Source organism: Plasmopara halstedii (assembly GCF_900000015.1).
Source record: "Plasmopara halstedii genome assembly, contig: Scaffold_117, whole genome shotgun sequence".
Taxonomy (NCBI): Eukaryota; Oomycota; class Peronosporomycetes; order Peronosporales; family Peronosporaceae; genus Plasmopara; species Plasmopara halstedii.
In genome coordinates, this window is record NW_020187038.1 from 101,834 (window position 1) to 119,963 (window position 18,130).

General features: G+C 45.4%; 6 protein-coding genes across 6 annotated transcripts; 3 read left to right on the forward strand and 3 right to left on the reverse strand.

Moving 5' to 3' along the window:
- Positions 1 to 6,423: 6,423 nt before the first annotated feature.
- PHALS_00614 (chromatin assembly complex 1 subunit b cac2) lies at positions 6,424 to 8,339 on the forward strand (the record flags this gene model as incomplete). Its single annotated transcript, XM_024717990.1, has 3 exons — positions 6,424 to 7,614; positions 7,682 to 7,844; positions 7,924 to 8,339. The coding sequence occupies 3 exons, from the start codon at positions 6,424 to 6,426 to the stop codon at positions 8,337 to 8,339; spliced, it is 1,770 nt and encodes a 589-aa protein (XP_024586839.1).
- Positions 8,340 to 8,464: 125 nt separating this feature from the next.
- On the reverse strand, positions 8,465 to 9,000 carry PHALS_00615 (uncharacterized protein; the record flags this gene model as incomplete). Its single annotated transcript, XM_024718002.1, has 2 exons — positions 8,465 to 8,742; positions 8,835 to 9,000. 2 exons carry the CDS (start codon positions 8,998 to 9,000, stop codon positions 8,465 to 8,467), a joined length of 444 nt encoding a protein of 147 aa, XP_024586840.1.
- Positions 9,001 to 9,114: 114 nt separating this feature from the next.
- PHALS_00616 (hypothetical protein L915_14717) lies at positions 9,115 to 11,587 on the forward strand (the record flags this gene model as incomplete). The annotated part of the gene is made up of 8 exons (XM_024718013.1): positions 9,115 to 9,490; positions 9,556 to 9,663; positions 9,758 to 9,864; positions 10,061 to 10,503; positions 10,570 to 10,777; positions 10,843 to 11,006; positions 11,078 to 11,195; positions 11,267 to 11,587. The coding sequence occupies 8 exons, from the start codon at positions 9,115 to 9,117 to the stop codon at positions 11,585 to 11,587; spliced, it is 1,845 nt and encodes a 614-aa protein (XP_024586841.1).
- A 123-nt stretch (positions 11,588 to 11,710) lies between these two features.
- PHALS_00617 (ribosomal protein n-acetylase) lies at positions 11,711 to 12,574 on the reverse strand (the record flags this gene model as incomplete). Its single annotated transcript, XM_024718024.1, has 1 exon — positions 11,711 to 12,574. One exon carries the CDS (start codon positions 12,572 to 12,574, stop codon positions 11,711 to 11,713), a length of 864 nt encoding a protein of 287 aa, XP_024586842.1.
- A 72-nt stretch (positions 12,575 to 12,646) lies between these two features.
- PHALS_00618 (related to cox19-cytochrome c oxidase assembly protein) lies at positions 12,647 to 13,799 on the forward strand (the record flags this gene model as incomplete). The annotated part of the gene is made up of 5 exons (XM_024718035.1): positions 12,647 to 12,831; positions 12,905 to 13,054; positions 13,424 to 13,463; positions 13,529 to 13,601; positions 13,702 to 13,799. 5 exons carry the CDS (start codon positions 12,647 to 12,649, stop codon positions 13,797 to 13,799), a joined length of 546 nt encoding a protein of 181 aa, XP_024586843.1.
- A 483-nt stretch (positions 13,800 to 14,282) lies between these two features.
- On the reverse strand, positions 14,283 to 15,381 carry PHALS_00619 (uncharacterized protein; the record flags this gene model as incomplete). Its single annotated transcript, XM_024718046.1, has 2 exons — positions 14,283 to 14,354; positions 14,416 to 15,381. The coding sequence occupies 2 exons, from the start codon at positions 15,379 to 15,381 to the stop codon at positions 14,283 to 14,285; spliced, it is 1,038 nt and encodes a 345-aa protein (XP_024586844.1).
- Between the last annotated feature and the right edge of the window lie 2,749 nt (positions 15,382 to 18,130).

Consider the following 18,130-nt stretch of genomic DNA (forward strand, 5'->3'; position numbering starts at 1 on the left):
TGTTCACGCTTACAATAAGCTCAACACTGCCACCAATATGGCACAGACGCCGAACCTGGAAAGGATGGTCTCCAGAACAATATGGTTGGATATACAAAGTACAGCGCACTCGACTTGGACGATAGTTAATTTTAATTGCTCATGAAAGCGGAAGGTATTTCGCTGACAGCGGTGAGTACTCCGAGCGGGATGCTCTGGAAGTGGCTGGTTTTGGCCCGAGAGATGGCAAATGCACCAGCAACATTTTACTTTCTTGTGACGCAATTAATCAGACCCCATCGGGCGTATGCGTATATATAATTTGCAGCGGGGCAGCCATAGTTTCGCGCTTTGAGAAAGCGTAAGTTAGGTCACCGACCTTTCGTTCTATACTTAGAACAAGTATGAGGTTAGCGCATCCAATTAGCTAACTCCAAGAGTAATTACAACCTTAACCCAAGGCAAATTGTATAGATTTTTTATAGTAAAATTTAAATTCATGTATAACTACTGGCTATCCAGCCCCGTACCGTATTCTTGTTTGGGTGTGGTCACACCATGCCCATCTGGTGTGACACACACCACTGTTACAAGGGTATGTGTAACCCCGTTACAAACTTCGACAAAATCTTCGTCCACAGTCGTGCGGGGCACAGGAAAACCAGACCGTCCATTTGAGAGCGGTGCTCGAGTGCTTGCGCATGAATAAGCCGTATGCTAATGCCGATAAGTGCATCTTCTGTGCGGAAGGAATTCTTGTTTTAGGGTGTTTCATTGGGAAGCGTGGCCTTCGAGTGAATTCCGCTACGGTCATGGCCATTATGGACTGGCCGGCTCCAAAAACAAAAGGACTTGCACAAGTGGCTTGGCCTCTCCAACTACTTGCACAAGTATATGGCACATCTATTGTCTAATCTTCTCAAGAAAGACATGGAACGGTGTTGGAACACCGAGCATCAGGAGGCTTTTGACAGGAAAAAAAGCCTCCTTCATGCATCAATACTGGCGATGTCAGTCTCCGATCGTTCTTTTAGTGACCTGTGTGACGCTTCGAACTTTGCCATCGGTTGTGCACTGTTGCAAGCAGACACCGAGGGGCGAGGTCGGGTGATCACGCTCGAATCTCGACAGCTGAAGGCTGCGGAGAGGAATTACTCAGTCGACGATAAGGAATTACTTGCGATGAAGTATGCACTTGTCAAGTTCATGATGCACGTGCTTGGCTTGAAGGCGTTTGTGATCTACATAGATCATGCGTCCCTGCGCACTGTGACTCAGTCGCATCACCTCTCGCAGAGAATGGCCAGGAAGCTCTCCTTCTTTGCAGAATTTAAGTTCGAAGTATAAGCCAGGAAAACAGAATGCTTTGTTGATGCGTTGTCACGCATACCGGAAAATGAGCTTGCTCATGTCACGACGGTGACGTCGTCAGTGGCGGATGCGATCCGCGACACACACTCGGGTGACAGTATGTGTGTAGCGCTTCTACAGGTTCTCGGGGGAAAGGGGTTTGGAAACTCGGACAAGAAATTGTCGGCGCGCTTGCGTGCACGGTTACACCGATATTCGCTGAATAACGTATTGCTGTATTATAGCACCGATTCAGCGGATATGCCACGTATTGTGGTTCCTCACGATGAGGATCTAAGAACCGTTTCCTCTATGAGGCCCATGACACCCCACTTAGTAGTCCTCTCGGTCGTGAGAAGACGTACAGCTAGGTGAGTTACCGCTATTGGTGGCCCAAGCTGTACAACTGGACGAGCACATATGTGCGCACGTGTGAGACGTGTCAGAGAGAGAAACTCTCTCCGAATGCGGTGGCGCCGCTGGCCAGTTTACTGGTATTTTCCGAATGCTGGCAGTTCATGAGTATTATTTTTGTGTCGGGCCACCCAAAGGGCTTGGCAACACGGGTACAGTGGTCTTCATGAACCGTTTGAGCAAGAAGACTCATCTTGCGATAGTGCCGGACTCCATCGACGGTGTGGGTACAGCGACGCTGTTTGTTGATCGTGTCTTTCGACGCATGGATCCCCGGAGTCAATTGTCCATGATAGAGAAAGTCTCGCGCTTCACGGGGAAGTTTTGGTCTACACTCTTTAAGGTGCTGGGCACCAAGTTGACTATGTCAACCGCGGACCATCCGCAGACCGATGGTCAAACTGAATGCTTGAGTCGCGTCGTAAAAGACGTTTCTCGCAGCGTTTGCCTGTGACGCCGAAGCGCAGGAGCGCTATGTTGCCACTCGTAGAGTCGCTCTGAACAATGCAGTGCATTCAAATACCGGCTTTACGCCGTTCTACGTGAACGGGCTCATTAACCCTCGCGTCCTGCTGACGCCGCCATTCCATGGATCAGGGATTGGTGGTCACGAATATAACTATACAGACTCAATCAGGCTTTGCTCTGACATGTACAGACGGCGAAAAAGGTTGGTGCATCGACTGACGTACTAGTATCATCTCGGTCGCTTGAATTGTCGCTATTTGAAGCCCTAAGGACATAGCTTAAATAGTATGTCAAAGATTGCCAGATCCAATATGAGATAATATTGTTTTTAACAACCACGGATCAAATATATGAGGTCTAAACGATATATGCATTGGGTTAATAAAAAAAGATCCCACCACATCCTTTAGAAATGACATTCTTGTTGCGGTATCGGCCGTGTGAGAGATACTCAGAATCAGGCTGTTACAGCATTCGACGGTATAACGCTCTACCTATACATTTTAAATGCAGCATCAATCTCATGCTCACCTGAGTCTGCGTTTCAGCACTTTAGACTCAAACAATCCCACCGAGTAGCGCACCATGTCATCTGGTGTAGCAATAAAGCCTGCGTGGGCTGATACAGACATGCTAGAATGTAAGAAGAACAGTATAATGGTCTGCTTCCCTATATCTCAGGAATATACATAAACGCCCATCAACTCTTGCTCAGCTTCTTCTACCACGGAATGATTGTGATGCATTTCTCTCCCCACGTCCGACTTGATATTCGAGCGGAGCGCGTGAGTATATTCTTACCGCAGTGTTTTATATAGCGATGAAACCACCTTGAAAACGATTCGGCATTGATTACTGGGTTTTGGTAGGTTCCCAGCAGCTAATTCTAGATTTATTTCTTGACGTGTACCAGGCTACAAAATCGTTGAGGGGGGGGGGCACGCTTTGGTTTTTTCATTCACGCTCACAGAATTAAGTACTCATCGTACTTCCTGTTAGCTCCCAGAGGTTGGGGTAGGATATTGAGATGGATGCGACCAAACCCTAAATGCTTGAAATGTTGCATTTGAACTTAAACCATCCTGACTTCTGACCTTGTCAAACGGTGCAGCACATTTGATTGTCATTCGTATGCTGTAGGTCGACAAGTAGCGCTTCAGTTGCTTTACATCGGGTTGTCGTGCGCTTAGTAAATATAAGTTTGACCCACAGAGGTGGGTAAAACTTATATTTATTTTGGTATGCATTACCATACCCACAAACTTCAATTTTGCTCACTCCTACAAGGAGCAGAGCTAGGGGGCTCTGACGAAACATACACTGTTTACTCTACTGACTCAATGGTATTTAAATTTTATCCCGAAAATACAGCTATTAAATAAATACATTTTTACGATAAACGTTTTTGCTTCCCACATGTGACTTACAGCCAACGTGTACCTTGCACCTCTCCTTTTTGAAGTTTCCTAATTTTTGAAATATCAATATGAGATAATAAGGATGAAGATTACGCCAAGTGTCTTAAAATGTAATTCCTATAATGTACATATTGTGATAAATGCAATAATCCCTACCCAAATGTGTAAGTTTGAAATCACAGTAATATTCTAAAGCCCCAGCACATTCTATGTGGTTCACATTGACGTTCATATTTAGACCTTATAAAGACACTTCGCAAACATGACCGCTCCACGAGCAACCGCTGCGCCTGGTTTTCGCGCGATTCTCTGCACTTTACCCTGCCAGTTCTATTGAGCAAAATTACACCGGCAGTCCCAGGGACCAAATAAATGGCTAAACGAGACCCCCCTAGAAGCGCGTTCCTCCCGATCGATGTGCTCATTGCATTTACGGCGAGGATGCCAAGATATTCACCTACGAGAAAGCTTCCAGTTTCCCTCTGTGTTTCGACCGAAAATAACTTACTCTCACCGGTGACACGCGGCCTAATTGTTCTCCGAAGAGGAGGCGCTCACTGCGTTCATCCTCCCATGAGTTTAAATGTTTGTGCCCTTTTCAATCTGCGAAAAGTTCCGCCGTGGGACCTACCACAAAAACAGAACTTAATCACGCTCAACGGTCTCGGCTTGCTTGACATCAAGCACAAGATCCTCGCCGACACTTGTTCAAATCATGTCGTATTTATGACTTTAAGCCGTCTAAAGTCGTTGTACAGAATTTTTCCGGTTGCGCTTTTGCTCACAACGAGAGCGAAACGAGGGCGAAAGTAGCCTGGCTAGCAGTTGCAAGCCATGATTCAGCACTCTAAGGAGAAATCCACGCCTGGAGCAGCAATTGCTGGGGAATTTTGTAATCTCCGTAAGGTATGTGCCTTGGTGACGAGAAGCTGGTTTAAGTACCGCTCGGTTTATGGTTCAGTTTGTCAACTGGGTAAGGAAATCACGCCATCTACCCTGTTTAAGGCTCTATAATCCAGCCTCGACGAAGCAGACATCCGACTTGAGCGCTTGATACCTGAAATTAAGGACCTGACGTTGAACAGAGGCGGCAACTCATTGCCTCGAGTTCTGATGTTAACAACCTCACTTTTTCATGTAACAGCTACTGAACATAAATATTTTCCACCGCATGATCGATCGCCTACCACTAGTGGAAGCGCGCTGCGATGGGCGACCCGATCACTACCCCAAGGGAATAATAAGCCGAGGATGCGCCAAGATCAATCAGTGCGATCGTACCTAAGTGAACAATCAGACATTCACAAGCTTTCTGTCTGATTATAAACCTTCCATTTCATTATATACTGGTGATAGTCTTGGTGCAGAGCCGGTAAAGTTATCTTTTTACGTGAATGTAAGCCGCCACATTCCCATCGGGCTGTGCCAACGGGGATCAGCCCCTCTAGTGGCTGGCTCTTGTTCTTAACAGCATGCACCCTTCGAATGATGCCCGTTCTCACCGAGATAAAATAACAAATTTTGCTATGAAGGTAGACTGGCTGATATTTACAAGTCGATTTCGATCGCCCGTCGACCCGGAGCGATTTTGTGGTGCTATCACACTTGGGGACTCACCCGACCATTAAAAAAACGATGTAGATTCTTTAGATGCATGTACTGCATTAATTGAACGCAAAATCAATGAGTGGGAACACCTTACTTTAGTGCCGTAGGTTCTCCGCGCAAGTGCTCCGGAGGATATCCTTCACAGCGAGATCATGCCTTTTCTTGAATTACCTGTTTGGGAATGATTAGCGGTCAACATGACCAATCGAGTGCTGAGCAACTATTATAATCTATGTCTGCACTTCGCTGTAGAGGGCGGGTCTCTACTGATACAACGTCGACCGGCAAGATATGCTGGCGAAACACTTTGTCGATGAAACAGCTTGTCTGTATCCTCACCAGTCAGACTCTTGCTGACAGTACGCGATAGGCCATCTTGCTCAGGCAATCCCAGAGAGGGATTATCGGACGCTTCTTGGGAAGGCCGGAAATATCGTATACTGATGAATTGCCTCCATTCTACCGAAGTCGGCTGGCTAGCCAAAGGCGCCGCCTGTAACGGGGTTGCACGTACCCTTGTACGAAAGGGCGGGTCGCACAGGATGGTGTGATGGTACATAGGTGTGGATTACACAAGTCGAAGGCATCCCACAGTGATGTGGCTACACCGTAACAAGAAGCTACTACGTGGCAGGATTACCAGTAGTAATGCAGATTAATTAGGTATCACTATATTAACTATGAAAACCTAAGGTTTTAGATATTGACGGCTCTGCCGCAACTTAAGCAACTAAATACAGTCTCAATTTTGAACGGAAGAGTTCATTTATCTTGGCTGAAGTTTTAAGTACTCTTGGAGGCAGCGGTTGCGATCTGCTGCACTCGTTCTGGTTCTTGTGAAGAACGTTAGGTCGGTGACCTAAATTACGCCTCCTCTAAGCGCAAAGCTACGGCAGCCCCGCTGCATTAACGAAATCAACACTATGAAGAATATTTGGTGGTCATTCTTCAGTTAAATATTTTACTAGCCCTCATAATTTTAAACTACCCCCCTTAATGTGAATTTCTTACAATTGTTCCGTATTGTAATAAATGCAGATATCAAATGTGTATGGATCATAAATTACTTTCTTAATCGTGTACTAAGTAATTAAAATTGTCCGAATATTGGCACCATTTCAAAATATTAGTCTTTGTTAAAGTAACTTGGATGTCTTAGACTTGTTTCCTTTGTAAGAAGATTAAAATGCCGTCAGTGCGTGTAGCAACACCCGAAATCCGTTTGCACTGCGGCCCCACGGGGCTCAATGAGGCAGTTCTATCATTGGATTTCTTATGGCCAAATAATGAAGTCGCTACTTCATCCGGAAAATCGCTACTGGCCACCGGAGGTGCAGACAAAGAGATCAAGTTGTGGCGTGTGGGCGAAAAGGAGGAACCTGAAGCTCAAGACACCATCGCACTTGAATTCGTTTTCAGCCTATCCGGTCATGATCGCAGTGTTAATTGTGTGCGATTCTCTCCTAATGGTGCTTACTTGGCGTCGGCCAGCGACGATACGTCGATCATTCTTTGGAGTAAGCCAAAGACAGCGGGTGATGATTGGCACTGGGACCAGATTTCTTCGCTTAGCGATGTAAAGCGAAACATCTTGTCGCTAGGTCATAAGGGCGATATTACAGACCTTTCGTGGTCACCCGACTCAGCCTTCCTCGCATCCACGTCGGTTGACAACCGTTGCGTTATATGGGACGTCGAAAAGGGCGATGTCGCTGAGCGGCGCAAAGACCACACGCAATACGTGCAAGGCGTGGCATGGGATCCGCTTAACGAATTCATTGTCACAGAAGGTAACGACCGCACGTGCAGAGTTTACTCGCTCAGTGGCTTTGGAGCGGGACCGCGTTTGAACATGAAAAAGCAGGGGCGCAAATTTATGTGCATCCAAACGCTAAAGACCCGGGACTTTTCTCCAGAAAGGCATAATGAGAGAAATCTTGAAGCCAAGAATGACAAAGATAAAGAAGAGAGCAGCAACAGCACAGTCGCTGAAGCCACTTTAGGAGACGTAATCGCTAAAACTGTATCCCCACCGAAACATCGGATGTTTCTGGACGATACGTGCCCTGCGTTCGCACGTCGACCTGCCTGGACACCTGATGGAAATTACTTTTTAGCACCAACTGGAATGTTTCGATCAAGCGATTCTGCGTCTGCTGTAAACACAGTCTACGCATTTTCACGTGGAAATTTGAGTCAGCCAACACTACACTTACCTGGACAAGAAAAGACCTCACTGGCTGTCCGCTGCAGTCCTGTTATGTACAAATTACGTTGTGAAGGTGAAGAATCTTCAGTGTTTAATCTTTTTAAGACAGAATTACGCTCTGTCTTTGCTGTGATAACACTTGACGCTGTCATTGTCCATGACACACAGGTAAATTATGTTACTGGATCTTTGTACGGTTGTGATAGCTGTAATAATTAGTATTTGTTCTGTACAGCATTCTCACCCCATCTGTACGATAAAGGGCCTCCACTACGCAGACCTGACTGATGCTTCGTGGACTGCAGATGGACAGACACTAAGTATTTCGTCAACGGATGGCTATATTTCATTCATTAGATTCGAAGCTGGTTTCTTCGGTACAAGCCAACCTTACCGAGGTGAGTTAATAGTATGATTTTTTGTTCCTAGTGGGTATTAGTGTTGATAATACTTTGATTTCGAACATATATCATGTAGCTCTCAATGAAGTAAAGATGCGACGTATGTTTGCGACGCCTAATAAGGCGCGCAAGAAACCAAGAAGTCAAACTCAGTCTCAATCAGGACTTAATACGCTGACTCCGGCGAAAGTCACCGTTGGCAAAACTAAAACACCGGCTGTAGATCCCGTTGCACATCAGGGCTCCGAGGAAAAACCTGCAGCCAATTCTGTTAATGTGTTGCAGGTGAGAAAAAAACGCAAAACATTGTCGACACCGGCGCAAGTTGATGTTACTTCAGCATCAGCTGCTGTCGAATCACAGGCTGTCAAAAATGCCCCTTTAGGCATCAAGCTAGCTTCTAGTGCTCTTGTTCCCAGCTCTTCTAGTGCAGAGGACCCAACGACTGGCTCCCTCTCTTCGTGTTTAGAACCGAAGTCCAATCAATTGTGACGTATGCCGGAACACCTGTTAATTTTTTAAGCTATTGTTGGAAATACAAAGAGTTTTATGATACACAGGTGCATAAAATACTAATTTCAACTTTTTCGTGCCATTTGTTCGTCAATCAGCTCGATTTAAAGCAAACCTCTCCCCACGCCTGGCAACTCGAATGCTTTTATTGTCTTGAAGACAAGGAAGTAGCCATATGCCAGCCCCAATGCCACAAGCAAGAAAATGTTGACCCAATTTAGCAGTGAGTGGTTCTCCGGCGAAGCGATTTGTGCTCGTAGCAGCACCAACGCTTGTAGCAGAAAGCAAATACAATAAGCCTGGCAGAATGTCCGACGAATAATCGCGTCGCTCACGAGCCGGGTGCGCCAAACCATCCATCCCTGCGCAAGTGTCAATGCTCCTGTTGGCCAGATCAATATATGTGAACTCTAACGTGTCATCCCAATACAAGTACAACAAAAGAGGCCGTATATGCAGCATCGTCTAACTCACCGTAAAGCCGCACAAACTCGTGTGCTATGTGCGAATTGTTAATGTCGCCAAGCAAGGGAGACATAAGCGAATGTGGCGTTAGAAAGCAAAAAGTCCCAGTTATGACTGCTATGGCCATGTGCACTGCGAATAGATTGTCAAGTTCACGCCGAACCGTCTGAATCATGTTGTTACCCTGTCACTAACAACGAGGCTTTGTGGACCAAAATTTGATCATTTAGAAAAATAAAGCCAAATTGTAATTTAGACCGGATTCGAAGTTAAGTAATATACAAAACTGATGCTTTGGGCTCTCACGCTAGTAGCTGTAGCGGTGCCACTGGTCGCTTCCATGCACGTCACAATATCGTCTGGCGCCTCCGAGTGCTTTTACGTGAAGGCGGAAAGCTACAAACATGGTATTTCGCTTAACTATGAGGTGTTACGAGGCGTGGCGGACGAGCTGGAGACGGAGCTGAGGGACGGCAAGGAAGACGTTGTGTACACACACAAGGGCGCACAGGGACGATATGCAAGCCCAATTCGAGGGGGTGGAATGCACTCAGTGTGCTTCAACAATGATCGTTTACCTGCGGGAGACGTGGTCGTCGGTTTCTCATTTCACGCAGATGACCCGAACCACGAAGTGCTGTCCAACGCAGACGCTACAAAAATCAGTTGAGTAACGCTGATGGATTCTATTTATTGTGCACACTTTTCAAATGTATTTGATTTGTAAAAGAGCAAGTGGTGGAGCTGGAGGATATGGTTTACGAACTAAGCGTAAATCTGGACATGGTCAAAGATTCCCAAACTTTTATGGAAACGCTGGCAAACTACCAAGATCAATGTACGTTGCAATACATCTGCGCCTGACTACTTTGTAGATAACAACGTCTCGCATATACTTCAAGTCTGACAAAAGTATCATGTTTGCTTTGTAGTGATTACGAGCACCCACGATCAAATTATGTGGTGGACATTTGTCGAAATGGCTGTGCTAATGGCCGTCTCAGTAGCGCAGATTTCATATTTGCGGCGTACGCTTGAGGTGCGACGCATTTTGTAAACATCGAGATAAGATTGAGGCTTTGCGTCAAATATGTCTTTTCAGTTTTGTTGATTGTCAGAAAAATGTGTCAAAAATTTTAATCACATAAAAGAAAATCATAATGACATAACTGGGTCAATTAATTTCTTAGCAGCCTGACGATTGGACGATTTCAATAACATTCGTCTTCGAGCAGTTGCTCCCTCCACTCCGTTACCGTGACTATCAACCCAAGGCGATGGAGAGCTGGACGAACTATTTTACAACACACTTTTATGCCATGAAAGCGCGACCCGTATCGGCTTTTGACCCGTCTGGCTTCATCATCATCATCTCTTTTCTTTTGCTGCTCGTGGGGGTTGTGGCCGCTACGACACGTGCGCTTGTTTCCAACCGCGGGCTCGTGCTGCGGTCACGCGTGGAGAAAAATTTACAGGACATGTCAGATTACGTATTAGACCAACGAATGCGTGTGGGAGAAAACTTGCAGTATATTAAGGTTCGCGCCATTGACCACTCAGGACGACAAGGTTTCATTGCTGAAATGCTCAGCTACGCTTATCTTTCACGACTCGCATTTTCGCTGTCAATATTTGCTATTGCCTCGTATTTAAATACGTTGGCTGCCGTCATTGCAGGGTATGAGTTGTCAATTTAATAGTGGGTGTGTGGCATGTTGATGCTAATGTCGTGAATCGCTGACAGTTGGCGTACACCTAATGTTGTAATTCTTGACCTAGCCAAGGGAAATACAAATGTTAAGACCCTTCCAGATCTTGGACATGATCTCTTCAGGTATGTCATGACGAAGATATACGGCCACACCACGTACATGGAATGGTTTGATCTACCTGACGAGTTTCTTGCGGCTGTGGGTATGCTGACGTCATTGATTATCATTCTACACCCGCGGGTAAGTTTCTTTCTTCTTTTGATAGTCATGCTGAACTTACTGAATGTTACTATTCACTTTTGCAGCGGTTGCTGATCCTACGTCGCTTCTGCTTCATCTTCGCTATCATAAACCTCATGCGGGCATGTTGCGTTGCAGTCACGTCGCTACCAGACGCGAGCCCCATGTGTATCTCTCAGTTTGACAGCGTAGAACGTGGCACGTACAAATCTCATCCGATATTTCCTAAGTAAGACTTTTGTTTTGGATCAAATTGGTGAAGTGATGTAATAATGGTTGTGCAATTTGATGTTTTTGAAGAGCTTTTTTTCGCGCTTGGAAGGTGTTGATCCGCCCGTCACAGCACATCACATGCGGTGACATGATCTTTAGTGGCCATGCAGTTTTTCTGGTTCTTTGCTGTATGTTTGCCAGAACGGTATGTCCAAACTTAATTCTAATTGTTTAGGTGTGTATATCAATGACGAAAACATGTATTGCTACTTGCAGTATTGTGAGCGATCAGAATTGAACACACCGTTCACCCGGCGTTATCCCTATATCCTCTGGATGATTCGCTATTACAACTATACTTTGTCGGCCGGTGGCCTCTTTGCTATTGTGGGCACACGATTGCACTACACACTTGACGTCTTGATCGCAATTTACATTACAATTCAAGTATGGGTCACTTACCATTGGCTGATGAACCATCCAGAGAGCGGTTTTGCTCTCATCAATTGGCTTGAACACGCAGAAGTACATTTGGTTGACAAGAATGCCTACCGAAAGGCGGGAGGTCTGAGTGATCGTATAGAAAAATCTGACTAGCGTGTATTGTATTTGGTCTTGACTCTCGTAAACGAACAAAATATTTGTGAATTACACCTTGACGCGATTACCATCGACTTTGGCTAAAAAGTTTGGTCGAAACTATACTATTGTTTTATTAATCTATGTAGCTAAATCAGCTACTGGTGAAACCTTGTGCAAGATTTGCTGAAGTTTTTGTTGCAAGTGCTCCACAATAATTTCCCGCTCGCTGTTGATAGCAGCAAACACGACTGTATCACAGTTGCAATTTTTTACAATACGATGTTTTCGCATAACGCCTTCAAAGGTAAAACCTAACGAGTGCGCAGCTCGTCGAGCACGGACATTATGTCCGTCGCATCGCCACTCAATTCGTCGATATCCATTATCAAACAAATACGTCAGCAACAGCAGCACAGCCTCTGTAAGAGCAGCTGAGCCTTGGAAAGCAGGTGTTAGCCACAAGTTCATTATCTCGACACGGAGATTTCGAGGCGAATGTTTCCCGAGCGTCACCATCCCAATAGGTTGATTGTTCTCACACTCCATTAAAACAAAGTGACGAGCGTCTATCTTCTTAGATAAGTAGAATTTCTTAAATTCATCCTCTGAAGCGAAGGGTCCATGTGGCAAATAGCGCCAGATCATTTCGTCGGCGTCGAATTTTAAATCTCGATAGATACCGGCTTGTGGCTTTCCACATGAGATAGCGAAGAGATCAGCAACGTCATCAAGACCAACAAAGTCTTTTACAAACACGCGTTTTCCTTTGAGCTGTTTGGTTCCGAGCGGCGGTGGAAGGAGTTCCAGCATATTGGCCTTGTCCAATAGGTCGTCGTATAGCAAAGGCTTCTGCTCACCTAGAGCGATCGGCATACCCACAGCTTCTAGCGCCATGCGGTCAAAAGATCCTCCTTTGTGCAATAGCACAAAAACTGCTAGCAGCGAGCCTATGAACACCAAGGCTCCTGCTGCAATGCCAACTAACACCACTCCAGTTAACATTACTTGGATTTTTACACGTCTGTTTTTGTGCGTACTTAAGCTGGTCAATGATAAAAACATTTGCATCGTGCAATGAACGCAGCTCAAGCGCCTTCGCAGAATAAGCGGCCACCGGAGAAGGGATCATTTCCTCTTGATCATTATGGTGAGTGCAAACCAGCCATGAAGGAATTTTTGGCTTGCATGCGTAAGCACGGAAATAGCCATATTGATTGCAAGCAACTCTCAGCGTCCTACTTACAATGCCGTATGGATAAGTGCGTCGTTCATATGCATACTAAAATCATTTAAAAGTGGTGGTCTCATTATGGTCTTCTGTGTGTGCTGTAGGGGTTTGATGCAATCCGAAGAGCTGGAAAAGTTAGGATTTCATGAGGAAGGCATGAAGAAGACGTGGAAGGATAAAACGAATGAGGGAAGAAAAGAAGGCGAGGGTTTTGTGGCAGGTTTGGGCATTAAAAAAGGTCGCTACGAAAAAGGGTAGCTGCTATGGCCGACTTAGCAGCGCTTTTAGAGACATATGTACAATGACAATTAAGTTAACATTGACTTTCTTACCCGGCGGCTCTTGTTTTTTTCAGACCAAGCGAAAATTACTAATTAACTGCGGCCTTTTTACATTTTCTCGCTCCGCTCGACAACATTGACATAAACGTAACGAAGCATTTAATAACGACGATTTGATTACAATAATTGGACCGTCCATTTAAAGCTGTTGTGCGACTGTCTGGTGATTGCAGCGTTGTGTACCTTACCTCGGTTACTACAGCTCTAATCTATGTGGAAAGACACTTGAAGGGCGGCTCATCTCACGAAAATTTAGTCTGTCTGCCTTCAGGTGTGTATTAGTGGATTTAAGGATTGTCCTTTCAGTCTAAAGGAAGGTCAGGTATGCTGGCGTTGCTCCTGTGAGTGAAGTACATGATTGACACCGCGAATGAGTTTTCTGTCAAGTCTGTAGTTGCAAGTAGCTTCGCAAGCAATGTTTATTCACCCAGTATCGCAAATTATAGCAACAACAAAAAAGGTGGTACCACTAGCTGTTCTCATTCATGTTCTGGAAAATGTCTCCGACGATTCGCAAACTCATTGTGCATACATGTTACACTTGAGCATGATCGAAGCAGCCGAATCGAATAAAGACCGCAGAAAAAAGATGAAGGCATTGAAATCGATGTCGTGGTCTTTCACAGCGATAGTTTACTTATTAACTCCCTCACTGTGATCTGGTGAATGTCAAGCTTGATTGTAGCGCCAGCAAAAAGGCAAGCTTTAGTTACGGCGAACCTCGAAGAAAATCACAAATGCACTCAATAAGCTCTGCGCATTTTGAAATCGCGGCGAGAACTAAAAACTTGTTTTGATCTGCAAAAATCATTGATGCATCTTGTTCGTATAAATGCGCTGAAACCAAGTCTTAATTTTGCTTGGTTGCGCGTAGATCTTAGTTTCAAACATCACCTCTTTTATATATTGGTTTCTCTTCAAAATTTTCATTCTAATCATCTTGATCAAGCATTTGTTCTGCCGTCAGTTATGGTTAATAACTTATTGTAAAGTTAAGGTCGTCTGTACCATGTATAGCATGGTGTTTGGATCGTTCAGCTAAGCTCCAAAGATTCGCGAACCCAGCAGGATGCTGGCGATCGCTGAGATTCGCGACCACTTTGAACATTGTGGTCGGATTCATGCCGCTCAGTCTGCACCTCTAATTGCGTTCTAGCCAGAGCATTTTCACGATTAGCCCCATCGCTTCCAGTGCTGCCGTCCGAGTCGGGCTCTGTTAAGTGCTTTGTCAGGGTTCGCTTGGCACCTAATTCTTTTATTTCACTCATACCTACGTTGCTGCCATCTTTTCTCGTAAGCCTTCTCATAAGGTGCAACATGCACAACGTCGGAAAGATGTTGGGAATGATGTTATACATGATTAGGTAAATGAGTATGGACATGGCAACTTGTGACTCGTTAAGCACCATGGCCAGAATTCGCATTAGATCGGAGACGATAAAGATTGAGATAGCCAGCATAAGTTGGCTAAGCGACTTCTCCACGCTATCGGCTGGAACAGTACCGCGTGCAAGCTGCAGGCGGCGACGCAGGCAAAAACCCTGATAACCTAACAGCACGCCGTATGCGAGCACAATAAACCCGTCTGAAAATTTTAGCACGCTTCGAAAGGTGCTATTCATGAAGCTGTACTGGCCGTTGATGTTATCACTGTATCCAGCAAGCAAGATTGGTACTATCACACCCCAAAGAATAAGTAACGCGTTCATTCCCGTAACATATTTGGTCATGCGACGTCGAGCCAGTTGCTGTCCCGCCGAGACGACACCAGCCCAACAGACGGCCAGGTAAGACTTGCAGAAAGAGAGTAGCAACAGGGAGTGAAGACGGCAAACGTAAATGACCTTCCAGGCATGTGACGTTGGAAACCAGATCCACTCGATCGCCTGAGATAACTGAAGCAGCATCGATACAAGGAGCGTCACGTGAAACGCCTTCTTGGCACTGGCACTTGAGTACAGAAAGTGTAGCGAGGTTTGCCACACAATGGCCAGCGACAACGCCACGTAAAGCAGCAACACCAGCCAACCACATACCCTCAGTGTCGTCAGTTGTCTCTGAAGCTGCTCATCGTCTTCTCCATTGCCTATATCGCCTTCAGTCGCCGATCCTGTGGCTGAAGCTGCGGCGACCGTTCCTACATCTAGATTGGAACCGTCGGACGCGAAACAGACACTCTCAAGCACCACTATGAAGAGCCAAATAAAGCTTTGTAATTGACCTCCATGAGCCAAGGTCATGCTTGCACTTTGCTGTTTTCTATATGGCGAACGAATAGCTTACCAGCTCTTTTTTTAGGGTTCGGACCACACCACACCAAATGAACACTTTTACACGCACAGCCCCATCCCCCCGCCCTTGTCTATACGCAACATGCAGCGTTCATTTGTCACGAGCATTCAACATTTTCCAGTAGATTAATAGTCACTGTTTGCCTAATGCAGTTCTTTGCAAAGCTACAATATCGCGGCACATCAGCTAGACGTCAGAGACAAAAACCATGTGCGTTCTGGGCCCTAGGCTAGAACCGGCGATAGAATCATAGCGAGTTCGCAAAGGCAGCTAAATTGACGTCGCATATTTGACAAATCACTCTAATGTAGTATGACTTGACAATTCGGTTAGTAGACGTTTTTGGTATCTGTTATTTAATACTCGAATTTAGTTTTGAGAAATTGAGTTGTCTGGTAAGTTAGCATCCACATAATGACAGGTCGGCCCCAATCATTTTGATGAAACAGTCGCAAGGCTTGTAAGTGATCAATTGCGATTAAAAAACAATGATTCTTGCTCACTTCTACACCAATTACTCAACTGGACGCTTAGTTATTCAACCTTACGGCGTTGCGGTCGACTCGATCGAGAAATTGTTTGAAATCAAGGCACTGAGGTAGACATATGCGCGCGCTGACTTCGTTTACAAACAGTGGCTTCACATCAGCCCCGCAAATGTGAACGCTTAATCTCTATTTGTATCTGCGAAGTCCGGACTGTCATTATCTTGTCGACGTTAACGGACCAGGCTATACTAATAACCGGTATGTCCCGCATGCGGTTAAAAGATGTTGTATTTCTTATTTCTAGAGCTAGGTGTGTAGGCTGTGTGTAGAAAAGTTGGCAAAGCCCGAAGTGAATATATTATATAAGGTCTCTGGTTTGCTACTCTGAGCTACTTCTAGGACAGGTGACACTAATCTGACTACCTCAAGGCCAAGTGACGCTGATCTGGCTTATCTTGGCCAATGAACGACTACCATCATGTCTGTAATCAATATTCAAAACCATGACACTATTTTTGACCATAACCGTAATATTTGTAGCGTTATGCAGCGGTTTAATTTCAACACTCTCACTCACCGCTAATCTATAGTGTAGTTTATCGCTGACTTGGTCTTGATACCCGGTGTATTGCGCAGAAACTAGAGCATTTTGGCTCCTAGTGCCATCGTCAGCGTATCTGCAAGTTGATACTTCGTATCGATTTAGTCAATCTACAGCAATCCATGCTGAACGTTCTCCCGACTGAAGTGATGCCTGATGTCCACATGCTTTGTACCAGCGTGGTAGCCCGCTTTGCTCGCTAAAGCTATAGCACCTTGGTTGTAGGGCGCTGTTCACAAAGAGTCCCTCAGACACACACACGCTTCAAGCGAATCCCGACTTGGTGGGAAGAAGAGCGACTAAATATCTTTAAAGGTAAATGTGCAACTATGAGTTATGGTTTCTAGCTACATGCAAAACACCCCAAGGGCTCTTTGAGGTTTTACTAATAAAACCTTCGGGTCCTGTTTTATAAATCAAGGGAGCAGACGTTGAACCTCAGCCTCAATTGATAGAAGATCTTGGATGTACAGAGCTTGAATTTTAAGCGCTTGTACTTCAATTTTCGTGGAAGGTATGCAGTAGAAGGGACTGGCTTACGCCAAACATTTCGAAAGCTTAATCTTCGAATTTCGTAGAAAGCATCCATTGGAAATGACAAGCTTACGCCACCCACTACTAAAGACATAGATACGTCTGTCTTGTCACCAGTACATATCGACAAGTAAGAATCAGCATTCTATATCATATAGAATATTTGTGACTGCATATAAGAGATCACGTATGCATTTTTGGAATTACCATACTGTAATCTTCTTTTATAAATTCCCACATTGCATAGAGAAGGTACATAAATGTACCCTCTGTAATGGCGAAGGGTAGCCCAATACATCATCCCCCCTAAAGTCAAAAGTACTTTGATACTTTTGCAGACCTTTTGAAGCAGCTCACTTTCCGATCAACAATGAAGCGATCTAGTGAACAGGCCAACATGAAAGAGTATTTTTTCGCCTAAACGGTAACAGACGGTTCCAGAATTCCTTGACGTTTCCCTTATTCTCAAACGAATTGGAGACAAGAGGTTCTACATGGAACGAATCTTTCTTTGGCGTCGGATCAACAATCGTGATGATCCAGCCCAGCCTATCGCAGCTAAGCCTGACTCTTGGCGGACATTCGTTCGCCTTGAAAACGGGAACAAAATGAAGCGCCTGCTTTGCCGAGTCGGCGCTGGCAGGAATCCCAGTCACGACCGAGCACAACCAAGCTCTGGACGCCGAAGTGCTGCCTCTAGCAGAACTACATGTGATTCTTGTAGCTGCGGACGACGTCGATGACATAAGACTAAGGCTGACGAGGTTTCCACGTGCCCGTGTCCGTAGATAGCCGGGCCACCGGACTCTGTAAAATCGTCGATGGTTCAACTGCTTCTTTCCACGATAATGTCATCGTGATCGACAATCGTCTCAACCAGCCAATGACGTTCTCCGCGGGAGTCTAATAGCGGAGGTGGGGCTGGACGTGAAAACGATTGAGCGACTCTGGAGGTGGAAGAGCGCTCATCACGAGCAAATTGAGGCATTGCAGCAGCGTTGCTCGACACTAGAAGATTGCTGCAAGAGTCTTACGAACCTTGTTGAAGAGCAGAACTCGAAACCCGACGTTCTG